The sequence below is a fragment of the Nothoprocta perdicaria genome, unplaced genomic scaffold (genome assembly GCF_003342845.1).
Source record: "Nothoprocta perdicaria isolate Ctin4 unplaced genomic scaffold, notPer1 scaffold_296, whole genome shotgun sequence".
NCBI lineage: Eukaryota > Metazoa > Chordata > Aves > Tinamiformes > Tinamidae > Nothoprocta > Nothoprocta perdicaria.
The window spans coordinates 76,737-88,996 of NW_020455528.1; the positions used below are offsets into that span (position 1 = coordinate 76,737).

The following is a 12,260-nucleotide window of genomic DNA, read 5'->3' on the forward strand; positions in this document are numbered from 1 at the left end:
GAACTTAACATCAGCAGTTAAGTTGCTGATTCTAGCATTTCAGCACCAATTCACAAGTCGCTACTTACTTTTATTCCAGCTGATTAAAACCTGTTTAGTAGTTGTCAACATGAGCCCCGTGGGGGTGAAGGTGAGGCTGGACATTGCCTCTCCTTCTATTAAGCTATTGGAATTACTAAAAAAACTACCAAAATACTATCCATGTGGAAAATGAAGAGCACTTGGATTGATTAAAAAACTGTCCAGATCAAAGAAAAACTGGTCTTTCTGTTTGTAAGACATGTCCGATTTCCTGTGCAGATTGAAGTATACCCAGTGAATGAAGGATTGCTGTGTCCTGTAAAAAAGTTTCTGTAGTTCATTCAGCACTCCTTTTTGCTTCACACAAGGTGATACCTTTTATCTTCTCTCAAGAATTGCATTTGTTACATTACTTTGATTTATTCATTAATTGCTTTTCTACCCAGTGAAAAACCAAAGTCTCTTAGTTTCAATTACAATTTGTATCCACATCCAAAAAGTGGAAAAAAAGAAGTGTCCAGTGAATGGACAGTTCTACTCCATCTACTACCATCTTCCTAAAGCCAGTGCTGTGCTTCTGAGAGACAACTCTAATAAAGTACTTTTTGCTGCTGCTACTTATATTATAGGAGAAAGAATTTTTATGTCGAATATCAGATTTGCAAGATGAACTAAGGCACCGAGACCATCATATAGCTGAGCTGGATAAAGAGATTCTGCATCTTCATGAGAATATAAGTGCCCTGACCAAGGAACTAGAGTTTAAAGGGAAAGAAGTTCTTAGAATACGCAGTGAATCCAACCAACAGATCAGGTATGATTTTATTTACTCAAAGCTTAAAAATTCTGTCCCATATTATTTTCCTTAAGGTATTTTATCATTTGTGGCTTTCAGTTTAAGCTTTTAGTCAAGTGGTGTCATATCCTGCTTAATCTTCTTTAGAAAAAGCAATGTCCATTACTAGTAAACTTAGTGAATGTTACGATACAGTTAAACTGCATTTCAATAACATATTTTGGCTTATTTGAGTTACAGTCCTCTCAAGTGTTTTTTTAAAAATTCATTGTGTTTCTTTATTTTAAAAAGCATTAAAGGAGATGTGTGTTTCCCACGAAATAAGCTAGAAGAATAGAGGGGACAGTAAGTAGTAGGTTTTGATGATTCTGAAATCCCTTTCTGTGTTGTCTGCTATTGCGTGAAAGTCATTAAAAGCCTAGCAGAAAATCTTGATGAACCAACAGTCTGATTTTAGAATAACTCTTTTCTCAACAAAAATAAATCAAACAGGATACATGAGCAAGATTTAAGCAAGAAACATGAGAAAGAGCTGGATGTCTTGACAGCAGATCACATCAGAGAGAAACAAAGCATGCTGGCAGATTTTAATAAGACCCAAGAGCTGCTCAAGGAAATTAATTCAGCTTTACAAATTTCGTAAGTTTTATTGCGTAAAAAAGTTCATATGTAGCCGCATTTCAGTGAACAATAGTTTATTCCAGTGTCCACAGGTTATCAAAACTATTGCAGAGGTACAGATATGCAAAAAATATGCACTCAAATGTGGGGCCGAATCTTGCATTCTTTGGACAACATACCTCCTGGAAGCTCCAGGGGGATTTACCAAAATAAATTATGATGGATTTGAAGCAAACAAAAAATTAAGTAGRAAAAAAAAAGTATTCAATCTGTGCAACTCTTAGAAAATTAGAGAAAATGCGGTTTCTTTTTTTCTCAATTTATCCTTTTTGAGAACAAAAGTTTCTTTTTTAAGTTTATAAATAGCATAGTATCTATTATAAAAATGGCTGGTTATACTGAGTGAATTGAGCGGTGCAGACATTTTCTGATTCRTTACATAAGAAAAGTTTAAAACTTCTCCTGGTGCTTTCAATAAGAACCTGAAAGGAATGTTCCAAGCATACGAACAGCAGAATGTTCACATTGCCCCAGTCAAAATGTCACCTGGGTTAGACCACCCCTAGGCAGGAGGAGTGCAGTAAAGGTAATGTTCAGCTACTGGTTCCTATCTTCCACATACTTCTTTCTCTCCTCTGTTTATGTTGTAGCTCACTCACAAATCCCTTCCGTCAGGAAACACTAATATCAGCATTAAACATTTATGACAGAGAAGAGTCAAAAGTGGATCCAGTATGTGATACACCACCTTTCTCAGTAAATATCAATTCTTAATGCACAGTAAACCACAAATGCCCACTTAGAACTTAAAACACTGGACAGYATCTTATTTTGCCTTAAAAATAGCAGCACCCAAAAGTATAAAAGAGTAGCTCTTCCTGCTTTGTCCTCACGCACGTGCTTGCTCTTGTGCTATAGGAACTGGGGGGTAACCTGCCTGTCAGTAAGTTCTGTCACCGTTTCACTGCGTTCTTCCTGTGTGAGCAACAGGCCTGTGGCAGCCACCACCAACAGGTGCTGCAGCCACCCCAAACACCCCAACTTGTACCCCAGGCTGGCTTTTAGTGTCCTGAGGGCTGAGTTTGCTTCCCGTGCTCGGTCCTCGTGCAGCCTGGAGCTGCAGGAAAGCAGCTCTGCTCCTAGTGGCACAAGGGCAGCAAACAGAGAGTGCCCTGTGCTGGGTCCTCGCTCCCAGTGCGGTCTCTGTGCTTGCTTTATAGCAATTAGCTGGCCAAGGAGGAACTCCTTGGAAAAAATAGTGTGTTCTATATGAAGATTTCTGTACTAATGATCTCTGCCCTACCTAAAACACAATCTTGTGAACTTTTGTGACATGGAGAATCTAGGTCATAAGAGTTTAGAGGAGGTCTTATTAATTAAATTCTGCAGCTAGATTCCATAAATTGCATGATATCTCTTTGAAACAGCAAAAATAGTTCTCTGCAACATCTCAAAATAAAATGACAGCTGTGCATGACTATGTATTATACTCTGAGGATTTATACACAATAGCTTAACCCAGCATAAAATGTATGCACAGAATTAAGCCAGCTGAGCATATTTATGTTCTGCTGAGTCAAGCATTCTTTYCTGCAAATAAAAACAGTCATGTTGCTCAGATTCACAGTGTTTTAAATAAATACATTATATAATCTCCTCAAGTTATGCACAGCTTATTTGAAGGTTATAAATAATTTAACATGCACTGTTTCCTGTAATGCAACACAAAGTCAAAATTACACAGCTGCTTCTGAGGGGAAAATACTTGTTTAAAATCAGATATTACGTCTGCTTCAGGATGTCTTGTGGAATTAAGTTTGATCTGACTAGACACCTTAGATTTAGAGGGTTTTTTTCTGTGTTTTTTTTTCTTTTTTTTTAACTAAGCTTTTTAAATTTCCTRTTCTGAGACTTAGTATGCTAATCTACCCAAAGGCTACCTGTGGTAGACAGGTATTCCAGTAGTTTTCTTTTGAACAGCGTTTAGCATTACGAGAGATGTGTTTGAGAGACGAGCAATCATTTGGAAGTGTCTTTTGTCTTCARGACTTCTCCCTTTATGAAGAAACAACAAGGAGGTGTATGCTGTTACTGCTGTATTTGTTCTCTTAGTTGGCTTATTTCAGTTCTCTCCTTTAATGCTTTTCACCAAGCATTTCAAATATTCTCATATTATTTCAAGTGTTTCTCAACTGTTATTTTCCTCCTAATCCCAATATTCTAATACCTGGGTGTTACTGTTGCTCTTGTTACTTTCCTCAACTGTTACTTTCCTCTTAATCCCAATATTCTAATACCTGGATGTTTATTGCTCTTCTTTTGCAGCTTATTCCTTTATTTCCATCCCTAATGGTGCTAAGTAGATTTGTGGAGAGGAGTTAGCTACGTGTTAGCCTTCCCTAACCTTGGATAGCTGTGTCTCACTGTGCTCCTCACGAGCTCAGGAAGATGGTGCCAACCTTGTCTGTCTGTCCTGTTTCTCCAGTATCATAAACATGCATCTTCATTCAACATAGATATCTGTTAAAATAAAATGATATGGCTTTGCTCACCCAGCCATTCAGTTGCCAGCTTTTCAAAATTTACATTAATATTAAATACAATACAATGTAGACCCTGCATTATACATAAGAATCTGTGTTCTCTGCATAATCTGTAACTCTACAGTCTATATATTTGAGTGCCTCATTTTCACTCTGGCTTCCAAGAGGTGTTTTTTTCCTAACACCTGGTACTGCTTATACAGAAAGGATGTTAAGGATTTGGAAATTGGTCCTGGTTACTGCTTTCTGTAGTAAAGATGCAGCCTTTATTGAAATTTTAAGTAAAAGTGAACAATAACGTGGAAATGTTACTTTGAGATGAAATGCAAGTCGTTTCTGTTTTTACTCCCTGAAATGTCTTTTGTACTAATCAAAGATATGACTTTACTCTCTCATCTTTTAACACTGGGTCAGGCTAAAAGGACTATTTTTTCTTTCCTATAAAGTTTAGAAGAAATGGAAGAAAAATATAAAAGCAGAGAATCAAGACCAGAAGATTTGCAGCTTATCTCAGAGCTGAAAGACCTAATTGCAGAGAGGGACCAGCTCATAAAGAAATTGATTGTAAGGCTTTTTATGCTCTCTTGGTTTAGTGTCATGGCAGATATAAATGTTAATCTAATTCAGAGTGTTTAAAATGCATTTAAAGTACCAGTTCTGCTAGCATATCTTCATATGCTTTCACATTTTAGCCTTGTGATTGTCAGTGACTCAGTAAAATTAATTAGATGAAGAGGTTTTCTTACAAACTCAAGCATAATGCCTAATTACAAACATAGGTTAAAATACTAATTAAAATAATTGCAGTATGACCTTCAGCAGACATATCCTAGCTGCAATCCTGGAATAAGAAGTAGTAAGGCATGAACACCAGGTAAGAAGTAGCTTCTTGTGTTAGGTCTCAAACTTCCTGATGCCCTGAGCTTCCCAAAYTCGGATCCCAGGCGGCCTGACAGATTAGTGTGATCTGTAATTGATTCAGAGCCAACCACGTAGGAGTCAGGAAATTTGAATTAATAAAAAATTTAGGTTAACTACCAGAAATCTTTCCCAATAATCCGTAAGGCTGTGCTCATTCGAAAGGGTAAAACATACAATGGAATTGCATAAATAGAAATGATCTGGTGTTTACATATAATAGTATATAAAATATATTAAATATGAAACATGATCAATAGAAATGTAGTTTTCTTTAAAATTTAAATAAATTTATTTCAAATAATTTCATAGACAGGTTTGGCCACTGATTGAAAATGCATAAAAAGAAGTTTCTATTTGCTCTTCTTTTAGGAGGACAAAAAGTTCTATCAACTGGAACTAGTTAACAGGGAGACTAACTACAACAAAGTGTTTAATGCAAGCCCTAATGTTGGTGTTATTAATCCATTGGTGAAGGTATGTTCCATGGACTTCAATGCTAAAGTGAAGAAAAAGAAATCTAACTTAGAATATAATAAAAAGAAGTATATATATGTGTGTGTTTGTGTGTACATATATCACTTTTATTTAAAGAAATGTTCAAAAGAAGGAACATAGTTTATTATTTGTCTCTCTTTGTGTAGGTGTGTTTGTTTCTATTATGTTGTTTAAGGATCCACTGATATTGTTGCCCTAATTTTCTAGGCATGGATGACACAAAACTGCAAAATCTCAGTAGAAAAGTGAAAGAAAGTCTATAGAAGACAGAATTGTGGCRTATGAATAGAGGACAGTAAAATCTGGGAGCACTATATTGCTTTCATCATTTTCCTTGGTTAATTTGGAAAGTGGGAGGGCAATTTTATTTTTTAGGTGGTGCTTAGGAAGGAAGACCATTAGAAAAAAAAAAGACAAAGGGGAGGAAAAAAAAAAAAAGAAGAAAGGTAAAAGAGGAAAGGAAAGAGTATGAGAAGGGCATGGAATGAGAGTGAGTGAGATGGAGCAATAATGGAGAAGGGGTGTGAAGTGGCCGGAGGGGCGGGCAGCCCTGGCCTTCCCGCTGCCCCGGCTGCGGCGGGAGCCCCGGTGCCTCCTGGGGCCTCGGGCACCCTGCGGGGAGCAGCCCCCAYGGGGAGCAGGCGTCCTGCGTGTGGCTCCAGCAGCCAGAGGGTCGCCCCTGTTCCCTTTCCCCACCTCGGCAGGAAGGAGGACTCCTCCACCACATAGTGCAGCGTTCAGCAGCTCCTCGGCCGCTACACCTGCGTGGAGAGGGATGAGAGACGGAAGCGTGTGGAAAGGTGAAGGGAGTAACCCGAAGGGCACAGTGTAAGCAGCTGAGATCACCTAGAGCTTCAGTTACCAAGATTAATGTGGATTAGGGACCCCCCATTGACTAGGAATTAAACAGTTCGTACAGATTTTGGAAAACAGTTGGACTCAAAACATCCCTTGTGCGCTTGAGAAGTCAGCAACGTTGAAAGCCCGTTGAAGATCCAGTGCCAATGCCGGGATGTAGGACAGTTCCCACACGTGCACTGTGTATCTGAGCACCAGCTACAGTAAAGGGATGTCTAAGAACAGCCRGTGAAGCTTAGAGCACAGTTGACTAGAGCAGGTGCCGGGTTTAGCTGTCGAGTGCATCAGCTTGTGTTCTGTGTGAAATCTGAAGCGTTTGTGAGAATTACTGCAGCATCAGATTTCCAAAGTGATAATTTCACTTTTATCATATACTTGTATCACTAAGAATTGTTARGGTTTTAATACTGTCTTGTATGCCAAAACATTTGGTCTCTCATTTTGTTAACTGTGGGCTCTGTTACTTAAGTTTGTCAAAGTGCATACTATGTTACTGGAGAATGAATCACAAAGAAAGTGAAAACCTTGCTCTTTTTGCTTTTTTTGTAATAAGAAAAACAGAAATTATGAGTTACTACAGGCTTTGCATATTAGCACACAATTAGAACCATTGCAATGTGTGTATTTGTGTGTGTGTGTGTATATATCTTACAGGCTCTCAAACTCGTGCAATGGATATGTTCAGTATTATATCGTTAGATCTCACGTTTCATAATACTTGGCATGAATTTCATGGAAACTACACATATAATCCTATCTCTCCAAATTTAACTTCTTCAGAAGCAGATAGTTTTATATAGAAGAAGATATAAATTATATTTTTTTCTGAGCATTTATATGGATAATATATTCAGRAAAATTTAGAATGTCTGAAAATAACTTTCCAGAAATAAGCTACCTGAGAAGTACACAGTTGTAAATACAGTGTATATTGCCTYATGTGTTTAACATACTTGGTTACTCCTGCTAAACTACTCTTCCACAGCAGTGTTACTTCAGCTTTTTCAGCTTGAAGTAAAGCRTATGGGTGATCCTAGTTTAATCCTGTGCTGCCGATGGCTCTAACTCTTGTCGCTTTGTGGATCCCTTGCCAAAAGCCAAGGCAGGTGCGAGGCGCCGGCCTGGGCAGGTCGGGCTCTGGGGAGCCGGCGGGCGGCTCCGTGGCCGGGGGCTCAACCTGCGGCCCTGCGGCCGCCTGGAGCTGCGGCTGCTGCCGCCCCTCTGAGCAGGGCAGCTCTGCCTCAAGTGCAGATCCCGCCTGTCTGTCAGCTTCAGATTACACGAGTTAAAGTTCTTACGCTTKGTTTTCTAGTTGCTTAGTTAGAGTTTTATATGTGTAATTGAAGGATAGTATTTATTTAAAAACTCAACATATATTATGTTATATACTTCATATATGATTCGTGAGAATAAATTAAGACAGTAATAGAGATTTTTTTGAAGTAACTGTACATGGCATGTTCGATAGAAGTCAAGAAATACTTGTGGCAGTTCACAATAAAGCTATAGAACTAGAGAACTACTTGATCTGCACTGAAGTATCTGTGACAGTGGAGAGGATGAGTATCATTCCTTGGTGTGAGATGTATTATGGATAGTAGAACAGTAACATCAGGATAATTCTTGAGTGTTTTTGAGTCAGTCGATAGGAGTAAGCAGAGTCCTAAAAAAGAAGTCCAGTTGTGCCATCTGGTGTCAAGAAGTGTTAGCTGTAGAATTAGAAGTCTGGAGTTTTTTCTTGTGTGCAGGAAATTGAACAATGGTATAAGGGTATTTTCTTATTTTTCTAATTTCTTTTTTTCTTTTTTCTTTTTTTTTTAATTTTTAAGAGTACGGCTATAATGTTTGCTAATGAGGAGGGCATCAGTGCTTTAATGCACTTGATTTTCTAGGTTCCGTGTTTCACTTACCAAAATGTACTTAAGTAATGAGATGAAACACATTGGACAGCAGAGTGGTGTCATTAATCGTTAATGCTAAGGAAGAATTTAAGTAAAAATGAAAGGCTTAACAGACTGAATGATAGTTTGTGGAAAACTTACCATCTCCAATGTTTTATACAGGAAAATCTTTAAAGATTATACACTCATTCATGATTAAACTAGTTCTTAATAAYGTAATCACCTTCTTGGACATTTGAATGGTCTGTGCAAGTTTCTGCTGTTCAGTGCAGATCAAAGCAAACAGTTAAAATACAAGTAGAAAAATATCGAGCTCTGTGTCAGTTGCTCCCCATCCAAAWGATGAGAACAAGGAGCAGCAAAACCCTCAGTCTGCAGATGCCCTCCTCTGTCGTGGTGCAAGGGGCTTTCCTCACGTTTGTTGTTTTCAATGCAGCAAAAGAAGAAGAACGATAAATCGACAAACAGGTTTGTGAGTGTCCCCAATCTAAGTGCCATGGAGTCTAGTGGAGTGGGCAATGGACATCCTAACCGCCTGGACCCCATTCCCAACTCACCCATCCACGATATTGAGTTCAGCAGCAGCAAACCACTACCACAGCCAATACCACCCAAAGAGCCCAAGACGTTTTGGAGGTGAGCACTGCCTCACCAGTCTTTTTTTTTGTTGTTTTTTTCCTTCTTAATTCAGAAAAATTTTGCATTCCTGTTTAGCTGAATCCCGCTTGTTTACGGACCTTTCTGAAATACAAATACTACTATGAAATTTTAATTTTTTTACACTCTACCTGTAACCTCTTTACAGTATTCCTTTCTATTGTAAACCTTCTGGAAATGTGAAGTATTCTCTCACCTGTCTTGAATACTCAACTTTGAAAACCTCTCTCGACACCTTAATTCATGTGCTGCCAATTGTTTACTCACATGAACAATTGTTTTACATGTTGGTGTTATTTACTGATTGTCATTTAAGAAYTGATATTAGCACAGGGTTTTCTTTTCTTCAGCACTGTGTGGTAATGTTTTTTTTATGCAAGAAAACTGTTTTCTGTGCTATGTGAATGTTTGGTGTTTCCCCTTTCCTCACCTGTATCAAACTGTTTCCTAAGCACAGCTTCACTGCAGCAGCAAGAAACGTGCATGCTCGGAGGTTTAACGGTGGGCTTCCTATAAGTGAAACCAACGTTAAACTTTCAATTGATTCTCTCAAGAATTGGTAGAGTGAATTATTAATTTTAAAAAAGGTACTTATGAGAGAGGATTTCTAACTATTTTGGCTGGTGTGCCTACGTACTAAATTCCCCAAAGAAATGCTGGGCTCTGTGTTTTGTARGTGTTGGTGTCTTGCCTCCTGAGTTGGCAGTTGAAAGTAGTTTGTAGAGACCAGGCCCACACTTGGTGGCTGACCCTCTCCTCTGGGTTAGATGTGAAAGGGACATAGCAACCCCTAATTTTAAAGGGCAGCAAGTAGTAGAATATACAATAGATACCTAAAAATAATGTATTTCAACAAAACAATCTTTTGTTAAATATATTGATTGCTTGCTTTTTCCTTTGCATGTGACRTGCATGAGTGTGCTTAGATACCTGTCGCGTGCATGTGCATGAGCTTAGGCGCTGTGATGCTGGAGTTTCCCTTGCAAATTGTTTTCTGCCCTGCATTATCCAGTAATACAGTAGGGATTATTTTATTCACAAGGGGGTCTAATTGTGTCATCAAACTTAAATTTCATCTATTTTTTGAGAAATGGGGAGTGCTCAAGGAGGAACAGATCTTGTTTGCAGTGCACCGGTTCCTTTCATCCTGGTATATTAGCATATTTTAAATGTGTGCATGAAACAATGCAAGTGATATTTCAGTGTGGTTTGTGTAAAGTATTAAACTAGCGTGTACTTTTGTTCAGTTGCCAACCAGTCCCTGTGAGCACATGTCTAAGAATATGATGCTGGCATCATATTCCTGAAAATTACCTTTACCACAGGAAAAGGATGCTAAAAGAGGAGCTTCTACAGTCACACTTTTCCAAGAAAACTCTTTTTATTCTCCCCCAAAACTTGSAGTTGCTGATGAGATTTTAAAATGCAGTTTCCCCAAAATATTATTTGCTGCCTGGTTGGTAATGTGGCTTCCGATCTGAGCTGTCTGTGCTGCTGGTGCTCTCCAATGGAGTGGATGCTGACACATTCCGCAGGGGGACCCGACACCGTAGCTTAAGGCATGTGGATAATCAGTTAATCCATGGCGTGGATAGACCGTGTGCTTTTGAGCTTCCTTCCCTTTAACTTCCGCGCTCGCTGTTTAGCCGTGGGTCAGATTTCTCTCTCTCTCTGTGACTTCAGCCCTCCTCAGACTGAGGCGTCCCCGGAGGCTTCTCCAGACCCGCAGCGCCAGGAGTGGCTCGCTCGCTACTTCACCTTCTGAGGGACGGCTCGGCCTCGTGGCTCGGCGGCGCCTGCGCTCTCTCTAACAGCATGACCTGAAGTAAACCCTCCCGCGAACAAGCTTTCCCGTACTTTGTCCAACACTGTGAATGAGAAAGTATTTGTCTTTCTGATTTGAAAATGCACTGTATTTCACGTGATATTTGTTGGAATCACTTGACATGGTACTATATAAATGTGTGTAATTATAACTATTATTTTTATTTGAAACGGAAGAATCTTTAAACTTTGTAATTACTACATAATAAATTTTGGTAGAACGAACATAATGCTTTCCCCCTTTTGCCTATGAAGATGTGTTTTCTTTGTTTTCAGGTAAGGCTTCCCCTTCCCTCCCCACCCTCCCTTCTCCCCCAGAGAAAATACTGTAATTGCATGGTTATTATAAATATGATTTAAATTATAAAAGGAAAAAAAWCATATATTTCTGTCTGTCTCGCAGTTAAGACAGGACGTGTTTAATCCTGCCCAATTCTACTCTGTTACCTTGTAGCACTTTAAACAACCGACCTCTCCCTAACAACCCGAAGGGTGAATGTGAAGGGAATCGGGGCCAGTGTCGCTGCTGGCCCCCGAGCTGGGCGGTTGTGACATGTGCTAACAACAGGGAAAATCTTCATTGAGAGGTTTAAGTTTCTTACCTACTGCTCGTCAGTCTTTGCCCTCTGCTTAGAACTTAACATTTTGACACTGAGTTTAACCAGAAGCTGTTCTCAAAAATTACGTGTTTGTTTAATGAATACCAACCACGGTAAATGCTTGGGAAATCTGGAATAGTCTGCTGAGTTTCTCTGCGTAAATCAAGACTCCAGCTTTTGATCTGGCTGTCCTGCTTTGGGTAAAATTCATGCCTGAAATGCAAAGACAAAAATGTGTCCATTCATACATACCAGTGCAAGGTATAGATCTTTCATTAAATCTTACTTTACAGTGTGTTGTCTAGATTAAAGAGTTTTTTTTCCTTCTTCTGCAACTGATCTATGAACCACCTGCTTTTTTTGGCTAGCGAGCATGATTCTCCAGTCTACACCTTTTATGATACCAGTGTTAATCCAGAAATTTGAGGCAGCATATAGAAAAACAAAGCTTACTGTCTTTAATATTTATGTTTTTTCATTCAAAGATTACCACAAAGTAACTCACACTGGTAGTCTCAGGGAGAAAATTGTCTCTTTGTTTTATGAATGTATTTTTAAGCTGAATCTCTTTATCTTTTAAAAGCAGCAAAAATTGTTTGAGCTATTAGTTAAATAATGTTTTAGTTGGCATATACAAAGGTTATTGGACTTGATTGTTTCTTCTGAAGCCCTGACTATATCCTTTTTTTCTTTTCCCCATATGCACAGAGGTAAATACCCAAATTAAGATACTTGCTAATTGCAATGAATTTTCTATGTAGTATATGTATAAATGAAAGATTTGTATGTTTTCATATAAACAATATAAAATATTCTAAATGAACATTTTAAAACTTGTATCTTGTAATTCAGCTTGAAAACTCCATTGAAAGCTGTATTCTGGTGATGCTGACCTGGATTAAGGATGCATACAGCAGCTTTTCTGTACTCGGACTCAAATGTAGGTATATGCAACTTTTTAATTTTAGAAGAAAGCCATATTAGGCAAAACTACAGATTTCTTGGCTGTTTCCCAAATAAAAGA

At 38.6% G+C, this 12,260-nt stretch overlaps 1 protein-coding gene across 1 annotated transcript in view; it reads left to right on the forward strand.

The window, feature by feature from the left end:
- Nucleotides 1-10,903, forward strand: part of FAM184A (family with sequence similarity 184 member A) — a 56,518-nt gene extending 45,615 nt beyond the window's left edge. Inside the window, exons 14-19 of the mRNA XM_026041849.1 lie at nt 651-835; nt 1,310-1,456; nt 4,428-4,545; nt 5,272-5,376; nt 8,593-8,792; nt 10,497-10,903. Of these exons, the coding sequence (XP_025897634.1) occupies nt 651-835; nt 1,310-1,456; nt 4,428-4,545; nt 5,272-5,376; nt 8,593-8,792; nt 10,497-10,578 (837 nt within the window). The 3' untranslated portion in view covers nt 10,579-10,903. The remainder of the gene's footprint in view (nt 1-650; nt 836-1,309; nt 1,457-4,427; nt 4,546-5,271; nt 5,377-8,592; nt 8,793-10,496) is intronic.
- The last annotated feature ends 1,357 nt before the right edge of the window (nt 10,904-12,260 follow it).